The 18,955-nt window shown below is 39.4% G+C and overlaps 1 protein-coding gene across 2 annotated transcripts in view; it reads left to right on the top strand.

Moving 5' to 3' along the window:
• Window positions 1-2,542: 2,542 nt before the first annotated feature.
• Window positions 2,543-18,955, top strand: part of TMEM71 (transmembrane protein 71) — a 57,297-nt gene continuing 40,884 nt past the window's right edge. The window contains exons 1-5 of one of the 2 annotated variants that reach the window (XM_078153740.1): window positions 2,543-2,669; window positions 2,877-2,998; window positions 6,342-6,417; window positions 11,469-11,529; window positions 16,396-16,608. In XM_078153740.1, coding sequence (XP_078009866.1) covers window positions 6,378-6,417; window positions 11,469-11,529; window positions 16,396-16,608 — 314 coding nt within the window. In that variant the 5' untranslated portion in view covers window positions 2,543-2,669; window positions 2,877-2,998; window positions 6,342-6,377. The remainder of the gene's footprint in view (window positions 2,670-2,876; window positions 2,999-6,341; window positions 6,418-11,468; window positions 11,530-16,395; window positions 16,609-18,955) is intronic. The other variant, XM_078153741.1, reaches the window with a different exon arrangement.

Raw genomic sequence — 18,955 nt, 5'->3', positions numbered from 1 at the left:
TGCATTCTTATGCTGTAGCCTGGCTGGACAGCTCTCTGCCTGCTCTCTCTTCTCCCAATATGCATTGAATTCTCTTACCATTATGTCTTTTCTCTGTCTATTTTTCTGCCTCTTTTTTTTGTAATTTTTGTTTATCTATTTTTTAAAATTTTTTTTCCATATGCTTTTGAGTTGAAAATTTTTTCTCCCTTCCTCCCCCTCCCCAAGACGGCGCACAATCTGACATAGGCTTTACATTTACATACCCATTAAACATATTTTCACATTAGTGAAGTTGTAAGTGAAAATTAAAACCAATAGGAGGAACCATCAGAAAGGTGAAACAAAACTCAACTGAAGGTAAAAATAAGTGAGAGCGATTCGACTTCCATAGTTCTTTCTTTGGATGTGGACAGCATTTTCCATCCCGAGGCCTCTGGAGACGTCTTAGATCCTTGTAATGCTGAGAAGGGTTCAGTTTAACATTCTTAGTTATTGCATAACGTGGCTGCTATTGTATACAAAGTCCTCTTGGTTCTACTCACTTCACTCAACATCAAACCATATAAGTCTTCCCAGGTTTTTCTGAAGTCAGCCTGTTCATCATTTCTTATAGAACAATAGTATTCCATTACATTCATATACCACAACCTGCTCAGCCATTCCCCAGTTGATGGGCATCCTCTCAATTTCCAATTCTTTGCCACCACAAAAAGAGCTGCTATGAATATTTTTGTACATATGGGTCTTTTCTGCCTCTTTTCACTTGTTGAACACACATCCTTCTTTTTAAAGCCAACTCAAGAGCTATCACCATCAGAAAAGTTTTTCCTGATTCTCCAGGTACTCCATATGACATTTTGTAACTATTCATCCTACTTACATACTATGAGTGTATTAGAGCTATCTATCTTGCCCTCTCATCACCCTACTAGATGATCAATTCCTTAATGGCAGAGACCATGTCTAATTCAAGTTTTGTAGCTCCTCTGGTGCCCAGCACAGTTCTCTGTACCCAGCAGGCACTCAGTATTTGTTGTCTTTGTATGCCTCTAAACAGTGAATATAGAGCTTAGCATGGAGTGTGCACTAAATCAGCATTTGTCAGTTTTTATGTACTTGACAGGCAGCTTGACACAATGTATATAGAGCAAGCCAGCCTTCAAGGCCTGACTCTGACACATACTACCTGTGTGACCACGGGCCTGTCATGTATTGTCTTAGTCCTTCCAGGCAACATTCTGACAGTATAAATCACAGAGGATAGACTGTCTCCCTAGGCCACTAATTCATTCCCTATTCTCCTTGTCTCTTAGAATCCTAATTTTCTTTCCAAATTCAGATCAAACATCACCTCCTACCAGAGACCTTTCCCTATACCATCAGCTACCAATCCTGACCCTGCCCTAAAATTTGCTTTTCACTTTTGTTGTTTTTATTTATATGTATATGTGGTGTCTCTTTCAATAGCATATAAACTCAAGAGTAGAGATTAAAAATCCACCCTTTCTTTTAAATCCAACTCAGAAGCGATCTCCATCAGAAAATGGTGTCCCATAATACATTTTATGACTATTTAGTGTACTTGTATAATATAGGTGTAATAGAACTATCCTTCTTGCCCTCTTATCACCCTACTAGATTATCAATTATTTAAATGGCAGGGACCGAGTCTGATTTAAGTTTTGTGTTTACTAAATGCTTGGTGATTGGTTAAAAAGTTGACAATCTGGATAAGTGAAGAAAATTTCTACACAGAGTTCCCAAAACTGAAAAAAATCACAAGTCCATATCATCACTCGCCCCCACCACAAATTTTTAATATACTCTGTACTTCAATTAGCAACTACAGATTCAGTGCTTTTTTCAATAAGTTTTCATGAAGGTTTTATTTTTTTCATTGTTCACAAAAATGAGATTGCCTAATTATTTGATAGACATTGAGGTGTTAATTGGAGTTATTATGGAAATACAAAAACATGAGCAGCTGTTTGCTTTGTAAAGCTCAGCTCTGTGGCTCAAACCTGTTAATGGTCATCAGGATTTTCAAAAGACCAAGCTACTGAGATTCCAGCTAGCCTCAATCACATCAGTATTCTTCAAAAAGAGGTTATTATTAATAATTTTTTTAAAACCCTGTGATATCATCTGAACGCTGAGCATTGACTGGTAGCAATCATAAATAAGTAGAGAGGTGCAGAAGTAAGACACGTAATTGAAAGCTCTGTTTTATTGCATCTAAAATGAGAGAGAGATAGTGAATTAGTTCAGAAAACTCTAATTAGAAGGATTGTTAGTTATATTTCTAGTTATATGTGTTAGAATGCTAGTTCTATCTATTTCTAGTGAGCCTGGCATATGGACAGCAACACCCCACTCCCTCCCACTCCCTGGACAGTATCCCTCTCCTCTCCTCCTACCCCCTTCCCTTTGGGGATTGTTCAGGAACTTAATAGAGAACTTGAGTGTGCTCTTCAAAGCCAATTCTTGTGATGTGAGACCCGACAGGAAATGTGACCTCATTCTGCCTCCCTGCTTTCTGATTGCTTAGACTGTTTTTGAAAGGAAACAAGCAGGTCAGAGAACTGCCTTCCTTTCCCAAGACCTACAAGCTGTTCTGTCCGAGGAAGCAGTTGAGGGAACAATGTTACAGCCCAAAGAGAAGCGTTTGGGGATGGCAGAACTATAGTGTATGTATGCATGTATGTGTGTGTGCCTGTGCATGTGTATGTGTATGTGTGGGCATGCATGACTGCCTCTCTGTGTGTGTGTGTGTGTGTGTGTGTGTGTGTGTGTGTGTGTGTGTGTGTGTGTGTTTGCTTCTTTTAATAGGGGAGAAGAGTACGCTCATCTTGCTTGCGTCGGCACCTGTTGACATTCTGATGCTGTTTTTTCAGCAAAGCAGCAAATTCTAAGATTTCTCCCCTGACTGTCAGATCTGGGAAGCCTTGAACTGCAGTCAATCTTTTGACATTGTCAATGGAAAGAAGAGCCTCGGGATCCCCTTCAGCCTTGCAACGTATGAACCAATTCTTTTTTAGAGGCAGACTAGTCCTTTGAGGAACCTGTTAGATCAGATTTTTTTTTTGCTTAAATAGATTTAGAAAAGAAGACTAAATGGTTACCAATTCCAGATCAAATGTGTTTTAGTATAACTGTACGTGACTACAGAAATGTAGTGTTTGGAGCAGTTTGCTTGCTAGCTACTAGATGAGTTGTTACCTTAAAATTCAACTTAGTTATTAGTGAGGAAAATATTAAAATGCATCAGTGTGAATAGTGCATGCTTAGAACTACCCTGATCCCAAACCAAGATGATAGCTTTATTTGTATATGCAGCATCTCAAACTAATCAATTTCTGATTTTAATTACAAATATGTTAAAGGAATTTCAGGGGGTTACTCTTCAAGTTAATTAGTAGATTGTGTTTATATTCCTTGACTTGCTTTGCTGAAAGGAGAAAACTTTTAAGTGCTATATAAATGTGAGTAAAGCATTATGTAAATGTTTGTTCTTACTATTATTGTTGTTTTTAAAACTTTCTGCTACTGTGGACTTTGTTTGAGTTCTCATATTGCAGTCATACACACAAAAATAAACTAATGCTACTCTTACATTATTGCATTGAGAGGTAGGGTAGCAGAATGAATAGAGAGCTGGCCTCAGGGTGAGGAAATCCTGGGTTCAAATTCTGCCCCTGATGCAGATTACCTATGTGACCCTGAGCAAGTCACTTAATCTCTGAGTGTGGCAGACAATTCTGTAAAATGATAAGATGCAACTAAATTGACAATCTGCACTGTTAGATCAAGTTTTTCAGTGAGAAACTTCATATACTTGAAGTCACAGATACTGGAAGACCTAGGTTCAGATCTCACCTCTGGTATTTATTACTAGCTGTGTGGGCCCTGGGCAAGTACTTAGCCTTGTTTGCCTCAGTTTCCTCGTCTGTAAAATGAGCTGAAGAAGGAAAGAGCAAACTACTCCAGCATCTCTGCCAAGAAAACCCCAAATGGGGTCACGAGGAGTCGGACAAGACTGAAATGAATGAATGAGGCAAGTCCCTTAAACTCTAGATGCCCCAGTCATTTCCACAGGACGTATATAGCACTATGGAATGCTGGGTTTGTAGTCAGATGACCTGTGGTCGAATCTTGCTTATTTTCTTTGTGTTGGGCAAACTATTTTCATCTCTCTAAGTCTCAGTTCTTCTTCTTTAAAATGGGGAAATTGGACTAGATCACCTTTAAGGATTCATTCAGCTTGAAACCTGTGATCTAATAAGTCATAGGACTGTAGTCTGCATTAGTTGAGAGACTGTCTGCACCAGAAGTTCTTTGTATGGATTAAATCACAGTTGTTTTAAAAATTCCTGTGTGCTATATTAAAACAAGAATAATAAATGAACATATAGATATCGTCACACTTTCTCATATGCACATATATATGCATGCATATATATGTTATATACATGTGCACATATGTATATATACACAGTCTATGTGTGTGTATAAAACACACATGTATGGCATAATGAGTAAAGGGCTGGTCTCCAAGTTCATGGCCTTGGTTCAAGTCTTGCTTATGTTACATACTAGTTTTGTGACCATGGGTAACTTTGTTACCCTATCTGTGTTCTCTGACAGTTCTCAAAGACCAAGTTACAGTAGGGTCTGCCCACATCGAGATTTTTCCACTGGTTTTTGACAAAAATCACAGTTCTGAGCAAAAAAAAAATTTTAAGAATCTAAAACTGCATATGTATAGTACTTTAGAGTTTACAAAGAATTTTCTTCACAAAAACTCTGAATTTGCTAGTATAACTATTATTATTCCCATTTTACAAATAAGGAAATTGTAGAACTAGCTCCTTCCCTTGTGTAACCTTGGACAAATACATCAGATTTGGCAACAGGAAAAACTAAGTTCAAATCCTGCCTCAAAGACTTACAAGCTATGTGACCTGGGGAAATAATTAAACCTCTTTTAAACTCAGTTCTCTCGCATATAAAATGGGCATAATAATACAGTCTCTTGACAATTAGGTGGACAGTAGATAGAGTGCCAGACTTGGAGGGAGGAAGACTCATTTTCTTGAGTTCAAATCTGACCTCAGATAGGTACTAACTGTGTGACCCTGGGTGAGTCACTTAACCTTGTTTGCCTCAGTTTCCTCATCTGTAAAATGAGCTAGAGAAGGAAATGGCAAACCAGTATCTTTGCCAAGAAAACATCCAATGGAATCACGAAGAGTCAGACTCAACTGAAACAACCGAAAAACAACAAACTATTAGTACCTATTTTATACTCTCCACTTTGTAACGATCAAATGAGCCAATATATGTAACACACTTTGCAAATGTTAAAATGCTATATGAATATCAGCTTGTTTTTGTTGTTCTTTGCTTTGTCATTGTTGTTTTTCTTCTTCTTCTTCTTCTTCTTCTTCTTCTTCTTCTTCTTCTTCTTCTTCTTCTTCTTCTTCTTCTTCTTCTTCTTCTTCTTCTTCTTCTTCTTCTTCTTCTTCTATCACCTTCCAGAGGTTCACTTTCTTCATCTGTAAAAAGAGGGGCTTACACTATACCTAAAGTCCCTCTTAGCTCTAAGCCTCTTTTTTAAAAAAAAAATGGTAAAGCATTCTACATTTAGCAGCCAACAGAAGGTAGAAATGTTTGCCATATGAACATCGACTGAAATTCCTGTCATCTACATGCTTTTACTGGCATTTCATTAGTGGCTGAAACGATTGAAAAGCAATAAGCACCTGTGAACTGAATTTATAAATGCATCCTGTGATGTGTAGTCCTTATTCTTAGGAGTACAGCACTACTCAGGCCACTTGTGAGTGCTTGTACTGACACAAAACACATGACAGCCCTGGCATCTCCTGATATAGAAGTATGTATGGTCTAGGTTGCTGTACAAATAACACAGGCCCATATCCAGATATGGACTGGTGGTTTATAGCCAAGGGGTACTGAAAAAAAACCCAGTTATTTTTCCAGCATTGTTGTTTGCAGTCCTCAATGTTTGTACATTGTATCACATGGACGTCATGGTGACATTTTAGCTTATGTATTTAAAGGAGTAGCTATCATAATTTGAATCAGTTTTTTGCTCAAAGAAAAAAAACACACAACATTTTCATGAATTGGGTAAAACCATTAGAAATTTATTACAGAATTGCAAAATTTGCAGAAGTCTGCAAGCATTCTCTAGCCCCATCCCCTTTGTCTAGTATTACAGATTTTTTTTACTGGATGTCCAAATGTACTCTAGAGCAATTAGTAAATGCCATCTGCCCATCTTAGGACTGTCATATTTTTAATATGGATCTACCTTTTCTTAACCTCTCTTGCAGACAATCTGTGAAGTTTGTACAAGTGGCCTTCCCAACATGTACCGCATCTCTCAGCTCACATCTACACCAATAGCAAGTAAATATCTGAGTTCTGCTCAGCACAATTATCTCCTGAAAGATTCCTTGCTTTGATTTTGCTGATACTTGTGCCATTAACCATCTGTCAGTGGTTTGAATTTCTTAAATGCTGGGTATGCTTTGGCAATGAATCTAACTTCATTTCTTTCTTTGAAAGAAATGCAAGTCGTTGGTTGTTGTGGGTGGTTTTTTTTTTTGCTTTCAATGAAAAAAATCATGATTTTTTTTAGATGTCTGTGCATAAAAATGAAAAGGAAGATTGTTTATCAGCAACAATTAAGATGCAAAACTCTAAGCATGGGGAAAATGCTGAATGATTTTGATAGCTACTTGCAAAAACAAGGGCGTTGTTCACATGATGGCTGTTTCAAGTTTCTTTCTTCCTTCCTCTTATTTTTCCCTCAAACCACCCCCAGTTTTGTTCCCTCCAACTTAACCAGGCCTATTTGAGTCTTCAAATTCTCTATGGCATGTTAAACCTTCAAATAAGTTGAGAAAGTTCCACTGACTAGACCTAAAATATACCTCACTGTCACTCTTTTTTTCATTGCTACTTTTACAAATCACTTTATATCTATAAACATACTCTATCTGCAGTCATAGTGGAATGGACATCTTTTGCATAATCAAAACTGGCAAGAATCCCAGAGCTCCTCCAATCCAGTCCTCTGCTTCCAATCTTATAGATTGAAGCCAGTTGACGCCCAAGTTGCCTGAAGTGCAATTAGTAAATACCATCTGCTTTGGTGTGCTTTTTCTCTTTTAAATATAAATCTATCTGTTTAAAAACATTTTTTATAGACAGTCTGTGAAGCTGGTCTTGCCATTGTCCACAAAACTACCACATCCAGGTTCATGAACTCTGAAAACCCCTTATCTTATCACCATCTGTTGTCAGTCCACCGACCCCTTGGTCTTGCAACCCCTAACCTTGTTCTTCATCTCCAATGTGACCTCCAGGTCTTTCAACCCCTCAAGTACTTCCCAGGCCATCACCTACTGTTGATCACTAACTATACTGTCCCAAGTTCCCCATCTTGATCGTATGGTGAACTAGTTCAACTCTACAATGACCATTTCTCTTGAGTCTCTTGCCCCCTTTCCTATCACCAATCTTGCTCTGCCAAGCCTCCATTTTAGATTACTCTTACCATCCACTTCCTTTGCTCTTACTCACATGCTGCTAAATGAAATTGGAGAAAAATCATACAACCATGCAAAAATAATTCACTACAAATCTATGATACATAATCTCAACTGGGCTCCAAGGCAATGTTTTTATACCTTTCTAATTGACTTACCATCTCATCAAACTGGCTTTTCCAAATCTTTTCATCATTTAGCTCTCCCTGCCCCCAGACTCTCAGCTGAGAACCTTTCATATTTTACTAATAAACATGGGGTCATCTGCTGAGAGCTCCCTCTTATCCCATCCTTCTCATCTCACATTACTCAGACACTTCCTTCACCCCTGCCTCACATGAAGAGGTGGCTCCTCTTGCCAAGACAATTCCTGATCCTTGCACAAGTGATCCCATTCCATTCTGTCTCAAAGAATGCTCCCTCTATCATTTCATTTCTCTTATTTATCTGTAATCTCTCCCTGTCTACTGGCTGCTTCTTTACTGCCTACAAATATGTTCATGCCCCTTCATCCTCAAAGAAACCTTCATTTGATCTATCCATCTCTGGAAGTGAGGTAGTACAGGAGAAGAGCTCTGGACCTTGAGTCAGGAAGATCTGAGTTCAAATCTAGCCTTAGACATTAACTGGATGACCTTGGGCAGGTCACTTAACTTCTGTTTGCCTCAGTTTCCTCAACTATAAAATGGGGATAACAGTACCTACTTTCCAGGCTTGTTGTGAGGATCAAAGGAGATATCTTTTTAAAAGTGCCTGACACATAGTAGGCACTTTATAAATGCTACATATGATGATGATGATGATCCCATATCACTCCTGCCTTTTGTGACTAAATTCCTCTTCTCACTCTTTTCTTAACTCTTTGCTGTCTGACTTCCAACTTCATTATTCAACTGCAAGTGCTTTCTCCAAAGTTATTGGTGAACTCTTAATCTCAAAATTTTCTTAATCTTTATCCTTCTTGATCCCTCTGCAGCCTTTGACACTACTGATCACTATCTTGTTGCTATTCTCTTCTCTCTAGGTTTCCATGACACTTCTCCATCCTGGTTTTGACCACTCCCTAGGCTCTTCTTTGGATCTTCACCCAAGTTACCTGCTAGTGCATTGCCCCCAGGGTCCTGTGCCAAGTCTTCTTGTCTTTTTCATTTATGCTCTTTTACCTGATGATCTCATCAGTCCTTATGCACTCAATCATCATCACTATGCTGGTGATTAACAAATATCCAGCCTTAACCTCTCTGCTGACCTCCAGTTTTGCATCTCCAACGGCCTGTTAGACATCTCAAAGTAAATGTCCCCTAGACATCTTAAACTCAACATGCCCCAAACCAAAAACTCATCATCTTTCTCCCAAAACCTTCCTATCTTCTGAACTTCCCTTTTACCGTTGAAGATACCACAATCTTCCCAGTTACTCGGGCTTGCAACCTAGATGTCATCCTTGACTTCTCACTCTCTCACCCCCCGCCCCGTCCTCCCTCGTATCCAATTTGTTGCCAAGTCCATTAGCATTATCTTTCCTATGTGCCCACCTTTTCTCCCCTGACACTGCTACTACCATGGTACAAGCTGTTGTCACCTCATGTCTAAACCATTGTAATAACTTGCTGGTTGATCTCCCCTTCTCAAGTCTCTCCCCACCATCCTACCCTCAGCTGACAAATTGGTCTTCCTTCAGTGAAATCTGATCACGTCAACAAACTCCAATAGCTCCCTATTGCCTCTAAGATCAAATATAAAATTCTCTATTTTGCTTTCAAAGACCTTCATAACTTAGACCCCTGTCCCCAAACTTCCCAGTCCTCTTATACCTTGTTTCCCCTGTAATGGACCTGTCAACACAGTGACACTGGGATTCTTGCTGCTCCTTGAATGAGGCAGGCATTCCATCTCCTGACACTTGACATTTTCAATGACTGTCTTCCATTCTTAGAATTCTCTCCCTCCTCATCTCAGCATTCTGGCTTCTCTGGTTTCCTTCAAGTGTGAGCTAATACTCTACCTTCTGCAAGAAGCCTTTCCCAATCCTTCTAAATTCTTGTGCCTCCTTTCTGTTGATTATTTCATATTTATCTTGCATATAGCTAGTTTGTACATAGTCATTTGAATATTGTCTTCCCCATTACACTATAAGCTCCAGGAGAACAGGGATTACCTTTTGCCTTTTTTGGTATCCCTAGTGCTTAACACAGTGCCTGGCATATAGTTGGCATTTAATAAATGCTTACTGACTGACTAACTTGCTGGTATGTATTACAGAAATGCATGTATGTACACATGTGCATATATACTTATATGCATCCATCTAATTGGCATGGTATGTATGTATATATATATACACACACACATGTATTCTATATATTCACTATATGTGTATAGACATATATATGTGTGTATATATCTGCACATGTACATATATATATATTCATATAGGAAGATAGAGCTTGATTCAAATCCTGCCTTTGATACGTTCCAGTTGTGTGACACCATGGTCACATAACTTCTCAGTGCCCCATAATATTCTCTAAGACTAAAAGTTACAGAGGACTTGTGATCTGTATCTGTGTTCAACATTCAACAAACTTTTTAAAAAAAATTCCAGGCACTGTGATAAGTGCTAGACTTACAAAGACAAAAGGGAAATAATCCCTATTTTCATGTAACTTACTTTCCATTGGGGGAGACAAGAAGTACACATATAATTGTATAGTGATGTCTTAGAAATTCCCAACACTGATGACAACACAGATCCAGATGCATCTATATCAAATTAAACACCCACAAAAACCACTTTTTGTTTTTTGTATTCACAATTGTAATTGCTTATGTTCATGCCACTCTTTATATTGCACTTTCCACCTTGGAAGGTGGGTAATAAAAATATTATTATATTCATTTTACAGATGAAGAAACTCAACTTCTCTCTGAGCTATGAAGCTACTAGCCTGGGCTAGCTTAAGAGGTAGCATAATATTGTAGAGGAAAGAGTTCCTAACCTGAAGTCAGGAGGAAGCTGGGTTTGAATGCTGCTTTTGGCAACCTCTAGTGCCATGACCATGAACAAGTTACTTCATTCATCTCTGGGCTCAGTTTCCTCATCTGTAAAACAGGGATGATCCTAATATTTGTAGTTTTTGCCTCACAGAGTTGTTAGGAGGACTAAATGAGCCAATGTATGTAAAGCAATTTATTTCAATGTCAGTTATTATTATTAGGAGCCTAGAGGAAAATCAGTGTAAGCTCCAGCCCCAACCGTCTCATACAAACAGTTCATTCCCCTTTCCACCATACTACACTCTGTTAGCCACATAAATTATAAGTTACTTATGAAAATAAGAACCCACTTTTCTAAGCTCCATTTTTTTTTATAACAAAGTATCTTCAATTTGCCCTAAGGAAGGGGAATGGGGATCTTTGGCAGACAGTTAAAGTTTGCAAATTATCCAGCAGGCCAAATACACAGGCAGATAAATAAATTAAGCAATAAGCATATGATGAATTTAGGGTCTCCTCTTCTTCTCACAAAATGTGATCCTTCTCTATTTCACAGATCTCTGTTGGGTGGTAATGATTTATTCATGACCCCTCTGGCCCTCATGAATTTATCTCCAAAGGAAAGCTGTACTCTGAAACTAAAGAGTAATAAACCCCAAGAGACAGACAAAACACCCAAGGACATAGTTTATTTCTGGCTGCTGGTTTCCAGATGCCAGGGACAAAACTGCTATTAGAGATTAATTTTTAAACCCTGTCTGACTTAAGTTTGGCTCTGTGGGTGGGACATTAGGCATTTGATTTTTGCCAACCACATGTACAGAGTTTCTACTGTTTAATATGTTTTCCTGTTTAATCAGGCTTGCCGGTTTTTTATTCCCTTTTCTTCTCTCTTGCCTATTTGCCTAGGTTCTCCTGGTCTGGAAAGAGAATCAACTGGAACTCTGTCACCCAGATGCATTTTCCCAAGGTATTCTGGCAGGCTGTAATTTTTTATAGGAAAGGCAATGCAAATTCAAACTTACAGGCCTTGTTCATTTATTACTTTTGCTAATCATTCTAAAGAAAATTTATTTTGAATGATTCACCTATGTTTGGGGAAGGTATATGCCTTATCAGGTTTTCTGGGCCATTCTCTTTCAGATGGTCCCAAGTCAGGCTATGGAATCATGATGAATGGTAGCGGAGGCTTTTAACTTGGTCTATTATGTATCTTTGAGGTAGTGAGCTCCTTGATAATGGAGGTGTTGGGGCATCTAGGAAGTTCAATGGATATAAGGTGCTAGACCTGGAACCAAGAGAACCTGAGTTCAAACCTAGCTTCAGACACTTAATCTCTGATTGCCCCAGTTTCCTCATCTGCAAAATGGAGATAATAATAACATCTGCTAGGGTTATTGTGAGGATCAAATGAGATAATAATTGTAAAACACTTTGCACAGTGCCTCGTACATATCAAATACTATATAATTCATCATTATTTTATCATTATTGTTAATATTATTATTATTAATATTATTATTATTAAAGTATTCAAGCAAAGATCAGGTGACCTATAGTCAGACATGTTTTATAATAGATTCATGCATTCAACTTGGAGTCCAAATCCTTATTTTGTGCTCATGGATAAGATTCAGTTTACTTGTTTGTAAAATGGGGGTAGTTGTACAACATACTTCATCAAGTTGTCATGATGAAAGCATTTTGTAAATTTTAAATCACTGTAGAAATGGGAGCTATTTTTATGGTCTCTGAGACCTTTCTATCTCTAAGATTCTAATATTTCATACTCCGTCATGCTTTGTAAGCTCTTTCAGGATTATTGTTGTTGTTGTGTTGTTTTTCAGTTGTGTCTGATTCTTCATGATCCCATTTGGGGTTTTCTCGGCAAAGATTCTGGAGTGGTTTGCCATTTCCTTCTCCAGACCATTTTACAGATAAAAAACTGAGGTAACCAGAATTAAGTGACTTGCCCAGGGTCACACAGCTAGTAAATGTCTGAGGCCAGATTTGAACTCAGGAAGATCTTCTGACACCAGGCTCAGTGCTCTATCCATTGCACCACCTAACTGCCCCCTTGCTGAGAGTAGAGATTATTATTTTTTTAAATTTTGTCTTTGAATAACCAGCAGCTAGCACAGAGTCCTGTGCATAGTACAGGTGCTTACTAACTGTTTATCAACTTCAAATCTCTTTCGGGTACCTGTACTGTCACATGTTAGTAGCAACTTGAATAATCATCTAAGTCAGAACTCACATTCATATGACACATTATGCTTAAAAGATGTGACATCCTCCAAACAGCCCTGTGAGGTGGGTAGTACAGAGGTAATTTGATAGCCCCCATTTAATGGTAGCTCACATTTATAGAACATTTTAAAGTTCTAAAAAGTACTTCCTTCCAACAATCCTGTGAGGTGGTGGTGTTCAGTCATTTTAGTCATGTCCTACTCTCTGTGACCCGATTTGAGGTTTTCTTGGCAAGGATACTAGGGTGGTTTGCCATTTCCTTCTCCATCTCATTTTACAGAGGAAGAGCCGAGGCAAAACAGGGTTAAGTGACTTGCCCAGAGTCACACAGCTAGTAAGTGTCTGAGGCCATATTTGAACTCAAGTCTTCTTGACTCCAAGCCTGGCACTCTGTCCACTGAGTTACCTAGTTCTTTTGGACAGATGATGACACAGAGCCTCAGAAAAGTTAAATAATGCATTTAAAGTTAGAGCTAGAAAAGGGTGGAGCCTCACTCAATCAATAAACATTTATTGAGTATCTATTATGCTGCACTGTGCTAAGCACTGGGTATACGCAGAGGCAGAAGACAGCTCCCTAAGCTGTCCTCAGGGAGCTTACAATCTAACTTAGACTCGGAGTCTTGTGCTTCTCTGACCTAGCTCTGTTGTGTCCTAGTGGAAGGGGGAGAAGGGAAGATCTGAGGCCCCCATGGAGTGGCCACTTTCAAAGCAACAGGAAACACCCATGTGATAGGGTGCTCAAGTTGAAGAAATTTAGGGTGGGGTAGTATTTGGGGTAGTTGTTGTTTTGTAAGCCTCTTAGAAGGAACCTGCTGAAAAGCATCAGTTAAAAATTCCTCAGATGGTTACAAGTGTATACAAGGCTAGAGTCCAGAGATTCGGGAGCTGGACATAGCAGTGTCTCTTAGGGCTACAGCCCAGTTGAATTGTTTGATCTTCTAGGGAATTAACTTAAAACAACAACAAAACTCAGAAACTGGAACTGCTTACAGCCACAAAACGAAAGAGAATTCTAAAAGCATTACAAAGAAAAGACACCGGGGAGAGGCTAACCTTGAAACTTTGTAAGACGTTAAGACTGGAAATGGAGTACACCCAATGTGGCACGTGCAGTAGACAAGGGGGATGGATGTTGGAAAGACCTAGGTTGAATCCAGGCTCTGATACTTCCTAGCTGTGTGGACAAGTCAATTCATCCCTCTGACTCTCACTTTCCTCAACTGCAAAATGAAGATTTAAAAAATATCTTGTATCTCCTACTTCATACAGTGTATTTATGAATCTTGAATGAGGTAAACATGTAAACTGTTATTGTAACTGAGAAGGCTTTCTGCTATTTTTTAAGCTTTAGTAGCTTTGATAACTTAAAAATCCATAGAGACCTTAGGAAGACCCTGTATAGCGCTCTTAAGGTTTATGAAATACTTCTCTTACAACAATAATTAGGTAGTGCAAGTATTATTGTCCTTTTTTAAAGTAGTACTAATAACCTGGACTTGAACTCAAGACTCCTCTCTCCAAGTCTAGTGCTAAATTTGGATCTGCCTGCTATCATTCAGACCTCAAGAAGTTACCCACTAGAATGCAAAACATCACAACTGCTGAGTACATGGAGCATATTTAACCATTCAGGAAAGTAGCATTGTCCCCAGGCACTGGTACCAGGTCCTCATCACTTCCCAACTGGACTATTGCAAGAGCCAGCTGATCTGGCCTCAAGACCCTCCCCACTCCAGTCTATTCTCCAGTCAGCTGTCAGACTATTCAGTCAACTTAGGTGGCTCTCTATCATCTCCAGGATCAAATATAAAATCCTTTGGCATTTAAAGCCCTTAACAATCTAGTCCTTTCCTAACTTTCAGTCTTCTCATACCTTGCACTGCACTGTGTACCTTGGACTCCAGTAACAATGGTTTCTTTGCAGTTTCTTGAAATTGACACTCCATCTCCCAACTCCAGGAATTTTCTCTGTCTCTCATGCCTGCAAGTTGCCCACTTCTCACTTCTCTGGCTTCCTTCAAGTCTCAACTAAAATCCTACTTTCTGCAAGAAACTTTTTCCTGATTCCCACCTTAAATCTAGTTCTTTCCTTTTGTTGATTATCTCAAATTTACCATATATATATATATATATATATATATATACATATACATACACATACACCTTTTCTTTGTACATAATTGTTTGCATGTTGTATGCCCCATTAGGCATAAAGTCCTTGAAAGCAAGTTCTGAATTGCCTTTCTTTGTATCTCTATAGCACATGGTACATGTTAGGCACTTAATAGATGCTAGCTGACTAACTGACCAATTGACTAACTGACTAGCATTGTATAATTGGAAAGACTAGCACTCAGGCCAAGGCACTCAGAAGACCTGGGCTCTAGTACCCACTATACAACTTTCTTTTGATGTGACCAGTGACAATTCCTTGACCCTCTTTGAGACTAAGTTTGTTTATTTGTAGAAAGGAAATAACAATACCTGTCCACCACACAAATTAGATTGTTTATTTTCAGTTACACCTATACCACCACTAGTATTTACAGAGTCATGGATCTAGAGCATGAGGGAACCTCAGAAAGCAACTAGTCTAACTCTCTCATTTTACATGTGAGGAAACTGAGCTCCAGGGAATTTCAGTAACTTGCCTAAGGTCACCTAGGTCTTAAACATCAGAGGTGGAGCTTGAACCCAGGTCTCCTGACTCTGGAATCAACACTTTTGCCACTCTCATGAAGATCTGATGAGAGGGTAGACCTGGAGTTGAGAGGTATGGCTTCAAATCACAGCTCTGGGGTTTTACAAGCTATGTGCCAATGGTCAAGTCATTTGACTTCTCAGATTCGGTTTGGTCACACGTAAAAGGGACCACTTTTCTAGTAGAACTTGAGGTCAATCAACTTTCATTGTATATATGGCATAGTGGGAGGTGTATTGGACTTGGGGTCAGAAGACTTGGCTTAGATGCTTAGTATTTTTGGTACAAGTCATTTAGTTCCCTTATCTATAAAATTGAATAAGTGGTTTTTACATTGTCAATTTTACAAGGTTATTATAAGGATCATATGAGACTTTGTATATAAAAAGTGCTTTGGAACAGAAAAACACACCAGTTCAAGCTGTTATCACTTTAAGAGGCAGAATTGCATAGTGGATAGAGTTTTGGGACCTGGAAATTTGAAGGCTTGGGTTCATATAATGCCATTGAGTGATGAACCATGTGACTATGAAATCCTCTAGCCTCTCTGAGACTCAGTTTCTTCCTCTGTAAAATGGGAATAGTAGAGTAAAGGATAGAGTACTATGAAAAGAGTCCCTAACTATAGAAAGGGAAAGGTTGCACAAGTGTCCTTTGAGCTATCTCTGTCTGAGAGCAAGAGCAGTTAGAAACTGCTGGTCACAGCAAAGATTCCCCGCAGTTTACCTTGAGGGTAGAAGATGATTAGAAATTACTGGTCAGAACAGGCTAGGGGTCCCAGAGTTTCCCAGGGATTGACAAGTACCAAACAAAAGAGTTTGTGTTTGATCCTAGGTGTTCAGGTTAGAGATGCTAAAGGCTTTCTTTCTCCTTTCTCTCTAGCTCTGCTTGTAGTTTTCTAGATGGTGACACCCCATTGGAATGCTGTTCCACAAATCCCTTGACAGGTTCTCATTTTATTTGCCGCCGAAGCCCCCGGCTCCTCACCAATGGCTATTACATTTTGACAGAGGACAGCTTTCTTTCTGATGAAGATGGCAACATCACTCTGAGTCCTACTCAGACGAGTGTCGTATACAAAGAGAATTTGGTCAGGTAAGTTAGCAATGTCTTATCTGTAGGGCACTGTGACAAGTCTATGACCATCATGGCACAGATGTTCTCTAGTACTTCAATATTTACGATGCAATTCCTTCCAAACAAAAATATTAATCCCATTTTTCAGATGAAGAAAGTAAATCTCAGAAAAGTTGAATGAATTGCACTGGATCACACAGCTAGTTAGAGAGGAAATATGGTGCAAGGTACAGAAAGCTGACTTGTAGCTAGGAAGATCTGATACATGCTGACTTGGCCAAGTCACTTGTGCCCTAGGCCAGTGGTCCACCAAGTGTATGGTGGGGTTTGAAATAAGCTGGGGGGGATGTGGCCTGATCTTCAAGGGTATGTGATTAACCAATGGGAGGATGGTAATATGTGCTGCATCCCACCATCCCCCTTCCCCAGCCAGCTCTAGGCTTGTCTACAAAACAACTGCACATCTTAAACACTCTCCCATTCTGACCCCTCCCACCTCTAACCTTCCATTGCTGTGCTGTGTAGGGTAGGTTTCTTTGAGCAGTTATAACCTACCTTAAGACAAATATCCATAGCACGTTCACAGGCAAAATTCCTTATGGTCCCAACTCTTCCCCTATCATCTCATGGCCAAAGCTGACATAACTCGATGGTGGGCTCTGAATTTTGGGACACTGACTGCTAAGTAAGCCCCTGAAACATTATTTTCATTTTTCAGTAGGGAAGAACAACTAGCGGAGGATGAATAGGCAAGAATAGGATGTGACTACATTAACTCCACCCTTCCCAATGCCACCCCTCTGTGGAGGATACCATAATTTGCCTCATCCCTTAGGTTCACAACCTTGATGCCATCATGACTCCTCAATTTCCCTCATCCCACACATCAGTCAGTTGCCAAATTTTGAAGTTCCTACCTCCCTAACATCACTCATATCCAATCATTTCTCTCCACTTACCTAACCACCATGCTGTGTTAGTTGTTTATTACCTCTCCCTGGACTATTATGATAGCCTCCATCTTGGACTTTCTGCCTCAAGTCTCTCTGCATACCAACATGTTCCCTACTCAGATGCCAAAGTCATTTTCCTAAAGCTTGAGCTGTCTGAGATCAGCCATCATGCTTATGCAGAGCCCCACAGTGATAGAGGAAGAAGAGAGTCTGCAGTTAAGACCATGTTCTAGTAAAGTCACACTTCCTGCAGGGCTCAGGATGCTGGGGCATTTGTCACTATGTCTGGATGTGTCCTCCCCATTCTGTGTGTTCTCAAGGGAGTCATACACCAGCCCAAAGTGGCGTGACACTGAACACACTAGAGGGATGAGTGGTGATGAATCTGCGTCCCCAGGACAACACCAGATGTGTCTTTGACAATAACTTTCTGGGCCTTTCCCTTTTCCCCAGGGTATTTTAGGGTCAAAATTCAAAGGAACCTGATAGTTAAAGGTCAACGATTCTTTGGGAAAAAAAAGGAGTGAAGTTACTGGGGTAGAAAAGTCTGAGCAAAAACAGTAATTGTCTTCAGACATATCACTCAGTCAACAAACATTTACTAAGCACCTACTATGCATCAGGCACTGGACTAAGCTCATGTAAAAGGTTACTGGATGATAAACAGCTCAATAACTTTTTTGTCATTGGAGGTAACAAACATGAGACAGAAAATCTGGGCATTAGGCTTGATGACTGCTTTTTTAAAAAAATGATAATAGTAGCTGGCAGCTAGGTGGCACAATGGATAATTCTGGACTTGGCATCAGGAAGGCCTGAGTTCAAATCATGCCTCAGACATTTGATAGCTTTGTGGCCTTGGGTAAGTCACTTAACTTCTCTTTGCCTCAGTTTCTTCTTCTGTAAAATGGGGATAATAAGAGCATCCATAGTCCATGGTTGTTGAGAGAATAAAATGAGATAATATTTTTAAAGTGGGGCAGCTAGGTGGCGCGGCGGATAGAGTGTCGAGCTTGAAGTCAGGAAGATTCATATTCTTGTATTCAAATTCGGCCTCAGACACTTAGTAGCTATGTGACCCTGGGTAGCTTACTTAACCTTCTTTGCCTCAGTTTCCTCATTTGTAAAATGAACTGGAGAAGGAAATGACAAACCACTCCAGTACCTTTGCCATGACAACTCCAAATGGGGTCACAAAGAGTTGGACATGACTAAACAACAACAAGAAATTTACAAAGTGCTTCGCAAACCTATAAATGTTAGCTATCTTCATTATTTATGTAAAGTTTACAAAAAGTTTTATAAACATCAGCTCATTTATGTCATGTTTATCAAGCATGAATTACAATTGCCATCCCCCCCATTTTACAGATGAGGAAACTGATGTTCAATGATTACTAGTCATCCCCTTT

This window comes from Phascolarctos cinereus, unplaced genomic scaffold (assembly GCF_003287225.1).
Source record: "Phascolarctos cinereus isolate Bilbo 61053 unplaced genomic scaffold, phaCin_HiC Scaffold_4;HRSCAF=312, whole genome shotgun sequence".
Classification (NCBI taxonomy): domain Eukaryota; kingdom Metazoa; phylum Chordata; class Mammalia; order Diprotodontia; family Phascolarctidae; genus Phascolarctos; species Phascolarctos cinereus.
This window is presented reverse-complemented; position numbering and strand designations above follow the sequence as displayed.